This window comes from Oncorhynchus mykiss, chromosome 24 (assembly GCF_013265735.2).
Source record: "Oncorhynchus mykiss isolate Arlee chromosome 24, USDA_OmykA_1.1, whole genome shotgun sequence".
NCBI lineage: Eukaryota > Metazoa > Chordata > Actinopteri > Salmoniformes > Salmonidae > Oncorhynchus > Oncorhynchus mykiss.
Genome location: NC_048588.1, coordinates 875,167 through 893,306, shown reverse-complemented (window position 1 = coordinate 893,306; position 18,140 = coordinate 875,167). Strand labels below are relative to the sequence as shown.

Here is an 18,140-nt window from a genome sequence, read left to right as displayed (position 1 = left end):
ATTTGATACTATTGGGAATTGTTGGTATTGAGTAAATACATGCACACATTTAGAAACATTTATTCTGTGGCATCAAACATTACAGGCACTCTGTCTCTTGTTCACTTATCCTGTGTAAACCAGTCAGCCTGCTAGTTAGTTAGCCGTTTGCGTTGTGTTGCATGGCTAACGTGTTCAGGCATGGGTCGGGGCATGGCTCTCCACACAAACAGACAGAACTGGGCTGTTAGGTTGGAACTACAAAGCTCTTTTTCTTTTCTGTCTGTTTAGCAGTTTTGAGTTTTAATGTGAGCGGAGGTGGGTTTGTGAAGCTACGGGTGTGTTTTGAGGAGAGTCTTGCCTCATTATTTGTGGGGGGGAAAAGCAGCTAAATTACAGTTACAGCAGCAGCAGCAGTATTGCCACAGGGCAGCATCCTCAACAGAACAACGCTTGCTCCTCTGTGTATGAGTCTGGAGGGATACCCCCCCCCCTTGATGTGTGTGTGAGTGCGTATGTGTGTGTTCCTGACCAGTCTACCGCTATGCCCATCTGCAGGCGGAGTTCACTTCCAAACCTCCTCGCCCCTCCCCCTCTCGGGAGCCTCAATGGAGAGCCACCACACCCACCTGGAGGAACGGGATGTACCCCCCCACACCTCCCCCTTTCTCCCACCTCCCCCCACTGCGTCCAGATCGCTGCCGGCCCCAGTGCTTTAGTGCCACCCCCCTCAACCCCCACCACACTTACAGTTACGCATTGATTTCATTCAATCAAACCCTCAGCGCCACGTTTGAAGTTTTTCTCTCTCCCTGGCCTACCCAGACACAGCCTAGAGTCCTGCAAAACAGCCCAACTAACACACACACACAGACTGCCAAAGGTTCCCCAGACCGATCCACTCACAGACACAATCACAACAACACCATCCATGGCTGGAGGGCAGGGCTCTGTACTGAAACATAGGCCAAACACACACACGCTGCTGGCTCTGTGTGTATTACCAGCACTAATGAGCTGATAGATGTTGAACTGATGAGTGGAGAGCAATTGTTTAAGGGCCACATCTCTCTTACTCATAGCTAGGCCTAGTTTGAATGTTTTGGTACACCTACTGGAAAGCTCTTTTGTCTACACCCATTCAGCATTGTTCACACCCTCTTAAGCCTTAGCCCCACCCATCTCTTTAAGGACTCACATGTGAGGTCATGTGCTAAACAGTGAGTAGTGTAGTAAAGATTAAGACTAAAGGCAGTAAAAGTAGTTGCCTACAATTAGGAAACATTCCAGGTAAACAGAGTGTCCAGATAAAAAATATTTCATAAATATTAGGCAACGCGTACCCAGACACACTTGTCTAAATTGACGGGTCATGTGAAAGAAATGCAATAACCCCCAGCCACATCTTACTAAGTAGATGGGTCTCTACAGAATGTGTAAACAGTTCAGCGAAATGGTTACTTGCCTAGTAGCAATATCAAAAATAGATAGTGTCAATATAAAGAAAAAAATTACTTTCTCTACTGTCAATGCCAGTAGAAAAATAACCAAATAATATACAGTACGTACAAGAACAATATCAATAACTAGCTAGCTAAACAATGAACCATTATCCCAATTCATAGAATACTAGCAATACAAACCGATAGTCATAGCTGGCTAAAGTAAACCAAATAGGTTCAATGTTAGCTATTTAGCTAGCTAACATTAGGCTATAACTAGCAATGCAAATGGCCTTCTGAGATAATATTCCTACACAGATCATACACTTAATGCTAATGCTAGCGATCCAGCCACCTAACGTCAGCTAGCTAGCTAACAGTAAGCTTTAACTTGCAATAAAAAACAACTTTGACAAAATTAGAAACGTATAATATCTGAAACTGTAGCTAGACTCTAGACCCATATACATGGATGAACGCTTCACGTCGGACTGAAACCCCTTTCATTAAATAAGATGTCCTATGTCGTTTCCGTTTTGTTTGTACAGCTTGCATGGCCAGTTGTGTCAAAGCCACTCTGGTTCACACTGACCGTGTGAAATGCCATAAGAATCAGATCTTTCTCCCGCCCTGTCACAGATGACATGGTTGCCCTTAGTTTGAAGTTGTCATCCGGAGACAGGTGTTTTAAACAACAGCCTTCCGCGTTTTCTTTTCGACTCCCTCAGCAATTGCAATCAAACACCAGAATTGTATTAATTTCATCACCTCCTCTGCTCCTACCAGACATTCCACTGATTTCTTAACTCGGTCAACTTCTTCCGTGACAACACTGTTGATCGCCATTTCTTCCCCATCAATGTCATCAGAAGACTCTACAATGTCTTCATCAATGAAAATGTTTTTACCTAAATCAGGGATTTCCTCATTGTCTGATTCATTTTACAATTCCGAGAGAATCAGCATGGTACAACCGTCCTCCTGAAAGCAGTCCATCATAACTTTTTCCCACTGGCCTTTGTCAATAGCACCTGATAAATTCAGGGCAGCAATTTTGTCTCATCGCGCACCAGCGACTCCTGTGGCGGGCCGGGCGCAGTGCGCGCTAACCAAGGTTGCCAGGTGCACGGTGTTTCCTCCGACACATTGGTGCGGCTGGCTTCCGGGTTGGATGCGCGCTGTGTTAAGAAGCAGTGCGGCTTGGTTGGGTTGTGTATCGGAGGACGCATGACTTTCAACCTTCGTCTCTCCCGAGCCCGTACGGGAGTTGTAGCGATGAGACAAGATAGTAGCTACTAAACAATTGGATACCACGAAATTGGGTAGAAAACGGGGTACATTTATTTTTACATTTTAAAAAAATTAATAAAGAAAGGAAAGGGTTATTATTGAAGAAAAAAATCAAAATCAGGCTTTTTCTTTTGTGGTCTCTGGGGAGATACATCTAGCTAGCTATGATCCTTGACTAGTCTTTCAAAGCACTTCATGATGACAGAAGTGAGTGCTACTGTGCGATAGTCATTTAGTTCAGTTACCTTGGCATTCTAGGGAACAGGAACAATGGTGGCCATCTTGAAGCATGTGGGGACAGCAGACTGGGATAAGGATTGATTGAATATGTCCGTAAACACACCAGCCAGCTGGTCTGCGCATGCTCTGAGGACTAGGGATGCCGTCTGGGCCCGATGCTTGTTTTCCATCATCTATTTAAATAGTGAGCCAACATGTTTTCAGCACTTTTATTTCCCTGACAGATCAAAACTCATCGTCTCATACTCCGTTTCTCTCCAGCAGACATAAAGTGAGCAATATGTTTGGAACATCAAAATTCTATAAAATCACGGTATAGAAGCGATTCATGACAATCGCAACACATATTGTATCGGCACCTAAGTATAATGACAATATCGTATCATGATGCCCCTGGCAATTCCCAGCCCTTCAAACAGCACCAATGCACCTAATGTCAATCCATTTAGCCCAAAGTCAACATCTGGTGCCAATATCTGATTTAGGATCCGTTTTATCTTTTGAGACTAGATTAATCGATTAACCGATTAATCGAAATGGCCGATTAATTAGGGCCGATTTCAAGTTTTCATAACAATCGGAAATCGGCATTTTTGGGCGCCAATTATGCCGTTCTTTTAATTTATACCTTTATTTAACTAGGCAAGTCAGTTAAGAACACATTCCTATTTTCAATGATGGCCTAGGAACGGTGTTCAGCGGCAGAACGACAGATTTTCACCTCGTCAGCTCGGGGGATCCAATCTTGCAAATTTACAGTTAACTAGTCCAACGCTCTAACCACCCGCCTCTCATTGCACTCCACGAGGAGCCTGCCTGTTACGCGAATGCAGTAGAAGCCAAGGTAAGTTGCTAGCTAGCATTAAACTTATCTTATAAAAAACAATCAAACAATCATAATCACTAGTTAACTACACATGGTTGATGATATTACTAGTTTATCTAGCGTGTCCTGCGTTGCATATAAGCGAAGCAAAGCTGGGGGATGATTTAACAAAGCGCATTTGCGAAAAAAAACACAATCGTTGCATGACTGTACCTAACCATAAACACCAATGCCTTTCTTAAAATCAATACACAGTAGTATATATTTTTAAACCTGCATATTTAGCTAAAAGAAATCCAGGTTAGCAGGCAATATTAACCAGGTGAAATTGTGTCACTTCTCTTGCGTTCATTGCACGCAGAGTCAGGGTATATGCAACAGTTTGGGCAGCCTGGCTCATTGCGAACTAATTTGCCAGAATTTTACTTTTACTGTAATTATGACATAACATTGAAGGTTGTGCAATGTAACAAGAATATTTAGACTTAGGGATGCCACCCGTTAGATAAAATAACGAACGGTTCCGTATTTCACTAAAATAATAAACGTTTTGTTTTCGAAATGATAATTTCCGGATTCGACCATATTAATGACCATTTCTGTGTGTTATTATGTTATAATTAAGTCTATAAAGTTATAATTAAGTCTATGCTTTGATATTTGTTAGAGCAGTCTTACTGAGCGATGGTAGGCAGCAGCAGGCTCGTAAGCATGCATTCAAACAGCATTTTCGTGCGTTTTGCCATCAGCACAGCGCTGTTTATGACTTCAAGCCTATTAGCCTAATGGCTGAGGTAACCAACGTGAAATGGCTAGCTAGTTAGCGGGGTGCTAGTTAGCGGGTTGCACGCTAATAGCGTTTCAAACGTCACTCGCTCTTGAGACTTGGAGTAGTTATTCCCCTTGCTCTGCAAGGGCCACGGCTTTTGTGGAACGATGGGTAACGCTGCTTCGAGGGTGGCTGTTGTCGATGTGTTCCTGGTTCGAGCCCAGGTAGGGGCGAGAAGAGGGACGGAAGCTATACTGTTACACTGGCAATACTATAGTGTCTATAAGAACATCCAATGGTCAAAGGTATATGAAATACAAATGGTATAGAGAGAAATAGTCCTATAAATACTATATTAACTACAACCTAAAACCTCTTACCTTGGAATATTGAAGTCTCATGTTAAAAGGAACCACCAACTTTCATATTTTCTCATGTTCTGAGCAAGGAACTCAAACGTTAGCTTTTTTAAATGGCACATATTGCACTTTTACTTCTCCAACACTTTGTTTTTGCATTATTTAAACCAAATTGAACATATTTCATTATTTATTTGAGGCTAAATTTAATTTTATTTATGTATTATATTAAGTTAAAATAAGTAATAAATGTCATTATTACAAATAAATAAATAAATTGTCCGATTAATCAGTATCAACCTTTTTTGGTCCTCCAATAATCAGTATCGGCGTTGAAAAATCATAATAGGTCAACCTCTACTTGAGACCTATACACCCTTTTGGCACCATTTATAACCGCTACGTAAATGTCACACTTAATATCTGCGTTCTGAAAAGAATACGTAGAGTCGTGGCCAAAAATATTGGTACTGTTGCACATTTCTCAATTAACTCACAATATTCCCTAACATTAAGAATAAATAGTCCAACGTATTTAGTCTCCACTATTCTTTATTTCACTGTTAATATTACAGAACCTTTGTTTTTGATTCAGAACTTAATATATCCATTTATATGCCATTGACACTCTGCACTTAACATTTGGTAGCACAGCCTTTGGACAAAATAACTGCAATCAAACGCTTCCCTATAGCCATCAATGAGTTTCCTGCACCTCCGTGCAGGCAGTTTGGCCCACTCAACTTGTGCAAACTGCTCCAGTTCTCCCAGTTTAAGGGTGCCTTCTCCCAGCTGCTGTTTTTAGATTCCTCCACAAAGGTTAAATGCAATTTAGATCTGGACTCTAGATTCAACTTGAATCTGTGTGGCAGTGGATCAAGGTGCTTTCTCCACCATTTATAACAGATGTACAGTCGTGGTAAAAAATATTAAAATAATGCACCACACCATTTCTTCCAGAAAACTGTTGAAATAAATATTTTGGTATCCACATACAGTTCCAGTCAAAAGTGTGGACACACCTAGTCATTCAAGGGCTTTTCTTTATTTTTACTATTTTCTACATTGAAGGAAAATCAGCCAACAAATGCTTGGGATATGTGGGAACTCATTCAAGACTGCTGGAAAGCATTCCAGGTGAAGCTGGTTGAGAGAATGCCAAGAGTTTGCAAAGCTGTCATCAAGGCAAAGGGTGGCTACTTTGAAGAATCTCAAATATTAAATGTATTTTGATTTGTTTAATACTTTCTGGATTACTACATGATTCCATGTGTGTTATTTCATAGTTTTGATGTTGTCACTATTATTCTATAACGCAGAAAACGGTCAAAATAAGTTGTGTCCAAACTTTTGACTGGTACTTTATGTACAGTGAAATCAGAAAGTATTTAGACCCCTTGACTTTTTCCACATTTTGTTACAGTACAGCCTTATTCTAAAACAGATTAAATCGTTTTTTCCCCTCATCTACACACAATACCCCATAATGACAAAGCAACAAAAAAAACATTTTTAACATGTATTGGTTAAAACCGCATTCTAGCCAGTGTCTATTCCACAAACTCTATGACGTTAAAATGCCTATTTACTCTGTTCCATCTGACTGTGCAATCCACGGTCTCATCAGCCCAGCCAGGCAAGTTATAAACTTTATCTCCACTGGAAAAATAACATCTAGACATTTCCTTCAGACAAACATTGGACTTTCAACAGCGGAGATTTGTATATAAACCTTGCTGTCCGTCTCTCCGACATCTGCAACATTGTTTCAATATTCAAATTCGATCTCCAGCTGTCCCATAATAAATGTGTAGAGGTCGTGATGAGAGACAGGCAAGCAGCTTTTCTCAGCCAGTCGAAATCATGAATCAGCTGGCATAATTTTTATGGATACTTACAGAAAAATGTCAATTGAAAAAAGGTCAAACGAAACAAAGTGCAGCTTGTTTGCAGTCTTTCCAGCTTCAGTTTGAAGTTTTGTGTTAGCTGTGTTGTTGGCTAGCTCTTCTGTACAAGAGTGTCCTGACGAGAGCATGTTTTTTTATGCCAGGCGAAATCATGCCTCAGTGTGAACCTGCTTTCATCTGTGAAGAGCACAGGGCGCCTGTGGCGAATTTGCCAATCTTGGTGTTCTCTGGCAAATGCCAAACGTCCTGCACGGTGTTGGGCTGTAAGCACAACCCCCACCTGTGGACGTCGGGCCCTCATACCACCCTCATGGAGTCTGTTTCTGACTGTTTGAGCAGACACATGCACATTTGTGGCCTGCTGGAGGTCATTTTGCAGGGCTCTGGCAGTGCTCCTCCTGCTCCTCCTTGCACAAAGGCTGAGGTAGCGGTCCTGCTGCTGGGTTGTTGCCCTCCTACGGCTTTCTCCACATCTCCTGATGTACTGGCCTGTCTCCTGGTAGCGCCTCCATGCTCTGGACACTACGCTGACAGACACAGCAAACCTTCTTGCCAAAGCTCGCATTGATGTGCCATCCTGGATGAGCTGCACTATCTGAGCCACTTGTGTGGGTTGTAGACTCCGTCTCATGCTACCACTAGAGTGAAAGCACCACCAGCATTCAAAAGTGACCAAAACATCAGCCAGGAAGCATAGGAACTGAGAAGTTGGCTGTGATCCCCACCTGCAGAACCACTCCTTTATTGGGGGTGTCTTGCTAATTGCCTATAATTTCCACCTGTTGTCTATTCCATTTGCACAACAGCATGTGAAATTTATTGTCAATAAGTGTTGCTTCCTAAGTGGACAGTTTGATTTCACAGAAGTGTGATTGACTTGGAGTTACATTGTGTTGTTTAAGTGTTCCCTTTATTTTTTTTAGCAGTGTATAACGGGTGTTGTAAATGGATTATGGTTATTCTGGTTATTTTCAGAAATGGCAGATGCAGATATTTGGTTAGAAATTTGCACAACGGTTATAAATGAGGCCCCCGAAAGCATGCCTTGATATGTGGTCACGGTCTAGATATGTTATATTTGGACAGGGTTGCGCCTCCACAGTCCTCTCTGTCCTCGCGACCCTCTGTGCTCTAGACGCCTAACTGACGAGTCTGAGACATGCGACACTCAATATGAGAGACAACGACTCCCCAGCAATCACATTACCCCGCCCTCCAATCACATTAGGACACAGCGCTTGGGGGCGGGATATGGGTGAATCAAGGTGCTATTCTGGTGGAAAGTAAGGCCCCCTGAGTGAGTTAGGTCCATGGCTGGCTGGCACATATTGCACCTGGGATGCCTGTGTGTGTGTGTGTGTGTGTGTGTGTGTGTGTGTGTGTGTGTGTGTGTGTGTGTGTGTGTGTGTGTGTGTGTGTGTGTGTGTGTGTGTTAACATATTGCACCTGGGCCTAGGCAGATCAACAGTAGAGAGATAAAGAGATCAACTATGTTCAGGTGACGCAGGTACACTTAAGGATGCAACATTAACACAGAGAGTGTAATATATTCCGAATGAGAAGATACCAGGAGAAAGAGCGAAGGAGTGATGGATGGATGAGGCCCAGCCGAGGTGACCCTGCTGGATAATCGCATAACATACCTGGGGGGGGGGGGGGGATGCCATGGACTCACAAAGGAACTTTTCACTCACCCTTGTTTGTCGGGTCTCTTGTCTTTGTCCTTGGCTCTGTCCTTGTCTCGGTCCCTGCCATTGTCCCTGTCCTTCTCCTTGTCTTTGTCGCGCCCCTTCCGCCTGCTGTGGTCTCGGCTGTGGCTGCGGCTCTTCTTGCGGCTGGACCGGCCACTGCTCCTGCTGCGAGACCGCCGCCGCTCACGAGACCTGGAGATGACAACATAACACACGATCAGAATCGCAAAAATAGCGATAAAAAACCCCTTTTTAATTTCTTAATTTGATTGTTTCACTGTAAAGTACATTATGTTGTGATTTCGATATTCGAACCAGCAACCTTTCAGTTACTGGCTTAACTTCAAGGCTACCGTAGTTAGCATTGGCGCAGACACTATCCAGCCTGATTCTGACATGCAACCAAAATCACCCCAAGCAGGGTAATCCATCTCCCGTATGTGATGACTCTCAAAGCCTTGAGTCAGACTGTTAGAGATGGTTTTATGTACTGTAGGCCCTCTGTAACGTGTGTGTGTGTGTGTGAGAGAGTGAGAGTGAGAGTGAGAGTGAACGAGAAAGAACGAGAACGAGAGAGACAGAGCGAACGAGAGAGACAGAGCGAACGAGAGAGAGAGCGAACGAGAGAGACAGAGCGAACGAGAGAGACAGAGCGAACGAGAGAGACAGAGCGAACGAGAGAGACAGAGCGAACGAGAGAGGGAGAACAAGGAGAGAGAGAGAACAAGGAGAGAGAGAGAACAAGGAGAGAGAGAGAACAAGGAGAGAGAGAGAGAACAAGGAGAGAGAGAGAACAAGGAGAGAGAGAGAACAAGGAGAGAGAGAGAACAAGGAGAGAGAGATAACAAGGAGAGATAACAAGGAGAGAGAGAGAACAAGGAGAGAAAACAAGGAGAGAGAGAACGAGAAAAGAGAGAGAACGAGAAGAGAGAGAGAACGAGAAGAGAGAGAGAACGAGAAGAGAGAAGTAGGAACTAGTTGCCGGCAGTTAATTTACAGCTTCTGGTTAGGGCAGCAGCCTATTGGGAAACCCGAGTCGGCGTTGATTAGAAACAGACGTTTGGAGATGGGCGACTGGCTGGAGATGGGGGCAATTAGGGAGGGCTTTAGATGGCGGCCATGGCAGCCTTATTGATCCTGACAGTCAGTGGGATGGATCCCTGAACACACACACACACAGGGACTAGTATGAGATTTAGTGGGCTACTTATAGAGACAGGCTAGGCTGGCTGGGCCGGCCTTCAGAGCCACCGCTGCCTGTCACCGCCTCTCACACACACCTCCGTGGAGTGGAGAGACTACAGTGTGTCTGTTTTTTACGCATTCACACCTCTATTGATTAAGATAGGTCATTTTCAATGCGCTCTCAGTTGGAGGCTGATGGGTGTGTGTATGTGTGTGTGTTTGTGTCTGACTATGACAATATAAAAAAAGAAGAGGAAGCTAAGGTGTTATATTCTATCATTTATCATTGTATTGATTTGTCTATAAAAATTGTCAAACCTGCTGTCCGAGAATCATTATTGCTTCCTCCCCTCTTTTGACATAAAACTAATAATAGTTATGTCACAAAAGTCTGGACAACTGTTGAAAACAGGCCCCCCCCTTTAATATAATCTAATTCATTATGATCTAAAATGCTAAACTGATCCTGGATCAGCACTCCTACTGTGAGATGCTTTATACATACACTATGGACCCTGGAGAATTCTACAATGTGTTCTAGTGTTGAACAAAGCTGGGTGTCAATGATGAGTAGATGATACATGGAATATTGTAAAAAATAAATACAACTAGCTCTTAATACAACACAAATGACATTAAAAATGTCTGCCTAATACTGTGCTTGCACAATGACATGGCCATTTGCAAGGACACAGGTCTTAATAAGTAGCACATGAATACATCCTTCATAAAATAAATATCATATTTTAATCTCATAAAACTATTATTTTATGAAGGATGTATTCATGTGCTGCACTGTCAACACTAGTAATGGTGGTAAATCATTTGCCTGGCTAACCAAACTCCTTTATCCGGGCAAACGCTATGCCCACAGACGTTAGCTTCTTCTCCACAATGAGTCTGGATCGGAGTACACTCGTCAACAATTTCTAGAATGCAAACACATTTTAACTCTTCTGATTGGTCCCAGAACCAATTGGTTTGGCCAGAGCCAGAACACACGTGGATAAAGCAGCATTTAGAAAAAGTTGTCATTGGCTTTGACACTCTGATTGGTTAGAAATGATCCAATCACCGATGACCCTGTTTTGCATAACACCCATCATTTTGACATCACCACAAATTATTTCAATGAAGTCAGTCTCAGACTGAAGTATGTAGCAAACATACAGCAGCAGAAGAATTCAGTATGAGTCGTCAGGCAAGTAAATAATATCGATATTCTACGTAACAATACTGCACACGTGCAAGAGGGAGAGAATCCCCTGTGGTTTGCAAAGCCTTCTCAGAATTAGAGCTACATGAATACAATACATCGGAGAGTTCTGTGTAAGGTGGTTATATCACCAGATAACTGGCAAACCACCCAGTATTAATGTCCTGGGGGAATATGGATAGCTTTATTACTCGAATCTGCCTCCCGTCTGGAAGATCCCCAGGCCAACCCACAGACTTTGGTGTGTGAAACTGGGCGTGTGGTACGATGACGTATGTGAGAAGAGGAATTGGACACTGTTCATTTTCTGTGTTAGTCTGTGTGTGTGCTTGTGCGTGTCCAATAGCTACATATGGAGAAACACAAGTGCAGTCTCATTTTAGCAGCCAAGCAACTTGTGGCAAGCAGATGCAATAAACACAAAATCTGTGGTTGCTTTTCTGAACGGGAAGGGGGGGGGCACACACTTCTGGGGTCTGTACCAAATTACATTTACTGTAGTTAATAGAGTGAGGCTATGCTGTTAAATGTCAATTTCATTACCAAGCCCTTCCCCTTGGAGAATGATTAGCTCTTTTAAGGCCAGGGGTAAATGTGTTAATGCAAGAGACACAGATAAACAGCATCAACCCCTACCCCATGCCAAGGCCCTGCCTATTTTACATTTTATTTGGGTTATTATCTCAGGAGAAAATGGTTCCCCTATGGCCTAAACATATTCTCATTTCTATTAAAAAGGGCCTTGCTGTTTTCTCCCCCCCTCCTATTCGCCTAGCCAATCCATTAAATCGGGCTGCCGCTATTGGCTAGAGCAATTTTCTCAGTGAATTATCAATAAAGTAATTACCAGTGTGTTGGAGCAAGGTTGGGGAGCTTATCGCTGGGTGACCCCCCGCGCTCACCCTGGATATGATCCCTAACCACAACCCATTTGGGTAATTATATCGTCGGGGGGGTGTAGCCTGGATAGTGGTGTCGTCGCCCCGCGTTATCTGTCTGTATTATATTTCGGAGGCTAAACATGTTTTTCATTGAAAATTGGACATTAATGGCAGCCACATGATACCACTAGTGCTGGAAAACAGGCTAAAGTCTCGACTGGAATCCGACCCTGGTCAAATCATTATTCATACCCCCTCCTCCATGGCCCCCTGCCTCCCCCTCTCCATCCCCATCCCAGCAGCGACAACAGCCTGGAATTCTTTCTCATCCATCCATCCTCTCTATAGTCTTCCAGTTGGGGACTGTGGACCGCTACTCCCAGGGGACTACAACCACTACCCCTACTAACAATCCATACTCCCTACGTACAGTAGACAAGCGTAGGCAAAAATGCTCGATCCACAGTGCTATGTAGGTAAATGAAATGGAAAGTATTCAGACCTTTTTCCACATTTTGTTACAGCCTTTTTCTAAAAATGGATGTTCCTCAATCTACACACAATACCCCATAATGACAAAACGAAAACAGGTTTAGAAATGTTTGCAAATGTATAAAATAAAAAAAACTGAAATATCTTATTTACTTTAGTATTCTGACCCTTTGCTATGAGACTCAAAATTGAGCTCAAGTGCATCCTGTTTCCATTGACTTTCCTTGAGATATTTCTACAACTTCTTTGGAGGCCACCTGTGGTAAATTCAATTGATTGGACATGATGTGGAAAGGCAGACACCTGTCTATGTAATGTACCACAGTGGACAGTGCATGTCAGAGGAAAAACCAAGCCTTGAGGTCAAAGGAATTGTCCATAGTGCTCCGACACAGGATTGTCACCGGCGCAGATCTGGGGAAGGGTACAAAAAAAAGGTCTGCAGCATTGAAAGACAACAAGAACACAGTGGCCTCCATCATTCTTAAATGGAAGAAGTTTGGAACTACGAAGACCATTCCTGGAGCTGGCCGCCCAATCAAACTGAGCAATCGGGGGAGAAGGGCCTTGGTCAGGGAGGTGACCAAGAACCCAATGGTCACTCTGACAGAGCTCTAGAGTTCCTCTGTGGAGATGGGAGAAACTTCCAGAAGGACAACCATCTCTGCAGCACTCCACCAATCAAGCCTTTATGGTAGAGTGGCCAGGGCAAAAGGTGCTCTACAGCCCGCTTGGAGTTTGCCAAAAGGCACCTAAAGGACTCTGACCATGAGAAACATGTCCCTCGGGACAAGTCTCTGAATGTCCATGAGTGGCCCAGCCAGAGACTGGACTTGAACCTCTGGAGACATGAAAATAGCTGTGCAGCGACACCCCATCCAACCTGACAGAGCTTGAGAGGATCTGCAGAGAAGAATTGGAGAAACTCCCCAAATACAGGTGTGCCAAACTTGTAGTGTCATACCCAAGAAGACTCAATGCTGTAATCGCTGCCAAAAGGTGCTTCAACAAAGTACTGAGTAAAGGATCTGAATAATATGTTTTTATTTTTAAAACATTTGCAAAAAAAATCTAAAACCTGTTTGTGCTTTGTCATTATGGGGTATTGTGTGTAGATTAATGAGGGGGGAAAAAGATTTAATACATTTTAGAATAAGGCTGTAACGTAACAAAATGTGGAAAAAGTCTGGCACTTTTATCCAAAGTGACTTCTATTACAGTGAGCGCATATATTTGTTGTATATGTGATCTCTGTGGGTGTCAAACCAACAACCCTGGAGTTGCAAGCACCAAGCTCTTAACACCTGAGCAACACAGGACCAAAGTGATGGTTAGCCTTTATCTTGACTTTAGATGAGATTTCCTTTGCCAGTCTGCTCGATCTTTCATTAAATTGGCTATGCCTATGTGAAAGAAAAGTCTCCGATTCCACTGGCAATTGTTGTGTCTTCAATCTGCTTCGATAAGTGAATTCTGTTGGGGCTGCTGTACTATGACTGGACCTGAGAGAGACCAGGGAGACCACTATACCAAATCCTAACTTGGGATCTGTGCAGGCAACTCAAATGTTTGTCCTTTAATATCAATATACAATTGAGGAGAAAGTCAAAAGTCACACGTAAGTTGCTTTGTCCCCATGTCCCGACTATAGGACTCTTCCCACATCATACAAGTACTGGTTCTTCAACCAAACCTCCAAATATGCAATATATAAAAACCACATCTGAAGGAAAAATATATATTCAAAAGACAAAAATACTTATTTCAGGAACTTCATTAAAGCATTTACCCCCACAGAGTTCTTCCAGAGAGAGAACACACACGCACGCACATGCACACACGCAAGAGCACGCAGCAGCAGTTTCCCACTTAATTTAAAAGTGATATTCGTGATACGGCTCGAATGCAAAGCACCTTGAATGAGCAATAGCTGCATTTCCTGCTGCCAAAAGACATCCAAAACAGCTGGTCCTCCCCAGCGCTGTCCGCCGAACGCAATGCAAATATGTTAACCATCCAGCATTTATTACTTTTCAGTGCTCTTCAAACGCTGTGCCAGACACAAGTTTAATTTATGATATTCTCCTAATTATGATAGCTGTTGAAATCATTTCCCAAGCTGTTTCCCTCTTCCAAGCAGCCATATTATCTGTACTCTCTCTCACACACACACACACACAAAATAAAAAGGAAAGCACATCAAATTACAAGCGATGTAAAGTAGCTGATTTGCTAGCACAATTAACACAGCAAAGAGCAACCATGAAAGATTCCCCATAAAGTTTATCTTTCTCCTTCCCCTCAAAACCATGAAAGGGGACGGTAAATATCTGCCACAATCATCAGTCTACTTTAAATTAGCTCACAGCTGGCAACTGTCCAACAGTCTGCTGGACCGAGAAAGAAATCGGCACCCATTTAAGCCCACCCGCACAGCCCATAGGTCAAGTCATTTAGCCAAGTTTAAAGGCCTTCAAAAGGCTTCTCAGATCTACATGAACCCACATGGCTAACTGGTCAAAAAAAGTACAATAAAATAGAAAAAAAGTTACTTTCTACGAGAGAAACAACATTTTATGAAATCATCATCTCTCTTTGGCGCGGTTGACTTCCAAGCTAGCCCTGCTGGCACCATGTGCCCACGGTCACTCACCGACGACACCACAATTCTAAACTGACCTGTCTGGTGACCCCTGGCATCGCAGCACATCATGACGCCCTTCAGCAGCTGGAGTGAAAGGCATGATGGAGCGACTGTTCAGTCACTGAACCCAAACACAGGGTCAAGCGGAGGTCAAACCCCAAGACGAGGTGCTAACTCACTAACTCAACAAATTTCGCCAGAGCCAGTCATTCAACAAATCATTTATTTTCTTATATTTGGGTTTACTCAAAAAAATTGTCAATTTTTTTTTTTGGGGGGGGGGGTACAAACTCCAGTATTCCTTTTTCAATTTTTCATGTTGCTTCCTTTTATCTTGGTTGCAGCAGACAGAGGAATTGTAGGACACAGATATTTCAGTGTCAAACCTTAACTGTGTGTATTTAACAATTCATCAAAAATCTAATCAACATCACATTTTATGTCACATGCCAAATACAACAGGTCTAGCTAGACCTTACAGTGAAATGCTTACTTACAAGCCCTCAACCAACAATGCTTTGAGAAGTTAAGAAGAATAAGTGTTAAGTAAAAAATAGATAAGTAAACAAAAAACAAAAAAAAGTAACAAATAATTAAACAGCAGCAGTAAAATGACAATAGCGAGGCTATATACGCTGTTCCGGTACAGAGTCAATGTGCGTCGGCACCGGCTAGCCGAGGTAATTGAGGTAATATGTACATGTACGCAGAGTTAAAGTGACTATGCATAGACAATAAACAGAGAGTAGCAGCAGTGTAAAAGAGGGGTCTGGCTAGCCCTTTGATTAGCTGTTCAGGGGTCTTATGGCTTGGGGGTAGAAGCTGTTTAAGAAGCCTTTTGGACCTAGACCTTGCGCTCCGGGTACCGCTTGCCATGCGGTAGCAGAGAGAACAGTCTATGACTATCCACATGGAAGGGACAGTAGTGGAGAAGGTGGAAAGTTTTAAGTTCCTGGGCATACACATCACAAAGTGAAATGGTCCACCCACACAGACAGTGCTGAAGAAAGTTGGCTTGTCCCCCAAAATCCTGACAAACTTGTACAGATGCACAATCGAGAGCATCCTGTCGGGCTGTATCACAGCCTGGAACGGCAACTGCACCGCCCTCAACCGCAAAGTTCTCCAGAGGGTGGTGCGGTCTGTACAAAGCATCACCGGGGGCAAACTACCTGCCCTCCATGACATCTACAGCACCCGATGTCACAGAAAGGTCAAAAAGATCATCAAGGACAACAACCACCCGAGCCACTGCCTGTTCACCCCGCTATCATCCAGAAGGCGAGGTCAGTACAAGTACATCAAAGCTGGGACAGAGAGATTGAAAAACATCTACCTCAATGCCATCAGACTGCTAAACAGCAATCACTAACTCAGAGGCTGCTATCTAAATTGAGACCCAATCACTGGACACTAATAAATGGAACACTAGTCACTTTATTAAACAATGCCACTTTAAATTGTTCACATATCTTACATTACTCATATCACATACTGTATTTTATACCATCTACTGCACCTTGCCTATGCCGTTCAGCCATCGCTCATCCATATACTTACAAGTACATATTCTCATTCACCCCTTTAGATTTGTGTGTATTAGGTAGTTGTTGGGGAATTATTTGATTAGTTGTTAGATATTACTGCACTGTCGGAACTAGAAGCACAAGCCTTTAGCTACACTTGCATTAACATCTGCATGTGACAAATACAATTATTTGATTTGAGTAGGGTGCCTGGATTCTGACAATTTTTAGGGCCTTCCTCTGACACCGCCTGGTATAGAGGTCCTGGATGGCAGGAAGCTTGGCCCCAGTGATGTACTGGGCCGTACGCACTATCCTCTGTGCCTTGGGGGTTGGAGGCCGAGCATTTGCCATACCAGGCAGTGATGCAACCATGCTTTTGATTGTGCAGCTGTAGAACCTTTTGAGGATCTGAGGACGCATGCCAAATCTTTTCAGTCTCCTGAGGGGGAATAGGTTTTGTCGTGCCCTCTTCACGACTGTCTTGGTGTGTTTGGACTATGATAGTTTGTTGGTGATGTGGTCACGTTCTGTTGCATAATTCAACAAGTGTGCTAATAGCAGGATACAGTCGGATTTAAAAAATCAACACACTTGGATCTAGATTACATCTATCTATACATACTTTACATCGTTTGCGAGATCAGACATATCACACAGCTCGGTCCTCCATTTACTGTAGTGCACAATCATCTCCTCTGTCTTGATCACGTTGAGGGATAGGTTGTTGTCCTGGCACCACACAGGCAGGTCTCTGACCTCCTCCCTATAGGCTGTGTCATTGTTGTCGTGCCTGGCCATGCAGTCATGAGCGAACAGGGAGTACAGGAGGGGACTGAGCACGCACCCCTGGTGGGCCCCCATGTTGAGGAACAGCATGGCGGATGTGTTGTTCCCTACCTTTACCACCCGGGGGTGGCCCCCCCAGGATCCAGTTGCAGAGGGAGCTGTTAATTCCCAGGGTCCTTAGCTTAGTGATGAGCTTTGAGGGCACTATGGTGTTGAACGCTGAGCTGTTGTCAATTAATAGCATTCTCACATAGGTGTGTGTTCCTTTTGCCCAGGTGGGAAAGGGCAGTGTTGAGTGCAAGAGATTGCATCATCTGTGGATCTGTTGGGGTGGTATGCAAATTGGAGTGGGTCTACGGTTTCTGGGATAATGGTGTTGATGTGAGCCATGACCAGCCTTTCAAAGAATGTCATGGCTACAGACATGAGTGCTACGGGTCGGTACTCATTTAGCCAGGTTACCTTAGTGTTCTTGGGCACAGGGACTATGGTGGTCTGCTTGTAACATGTTGATTACAGACTCAGTTGAAAATGTCAGTGAAGACATGCCAGTTAGTCAGCGCATGCTCGGAGTACACGTCCTGGTAATCCATCTGGCCTTGTGAATGTTGACCTGTTTAAAATGTCTTACTCACATCGGCTACGGAGAGCGTGATCACATAGTCATCCGGAACAGGAGAGGGAGACTACTCAGACAGCCACGCTTCAGACACAACGTGTTCTTAATTAGCAGGTGTGCTCTTAGAGGCAAGATGATGGGGAGTTTTTTCGCCTCCGTCCTTTTTATTTATGTGTATTTATGAAGTGGTGGAAGATCTGAGGCCCTTACCATAATAGTGTTTTATTGTTTAAATGTGGACGGTTATGCTGTGTGCTTAAGTGATTTCAGGAACCTCACAACTGT

General features: G+C 43.5%; 1 protein-coding gene across 2 annotated transcripts in view; it reads right to left on the bottom strand.

Moving 5' to 3' along the window:
• rsrc1 (arginine/serine-rich coiled-coil 1) overlaps positions 1-18,140 on the bottom strand; it is a 187,046-nt gene that overhangs the window by 153,419 nt on the left and 15,487 nt on the right. For both annotated transcript variants that reach the window (XM_036962128.1, XM_036962129.1), the window contains one exon: positions 8,507-8,695. In XM_036962128.1, the coding sequence (XP_036818023.1) occupies positions 8,507-8,695 (189 nt within the window). The remainder of the gene's footprint in view (positions 1-8,506; positions 8,696-18,140) is intronic.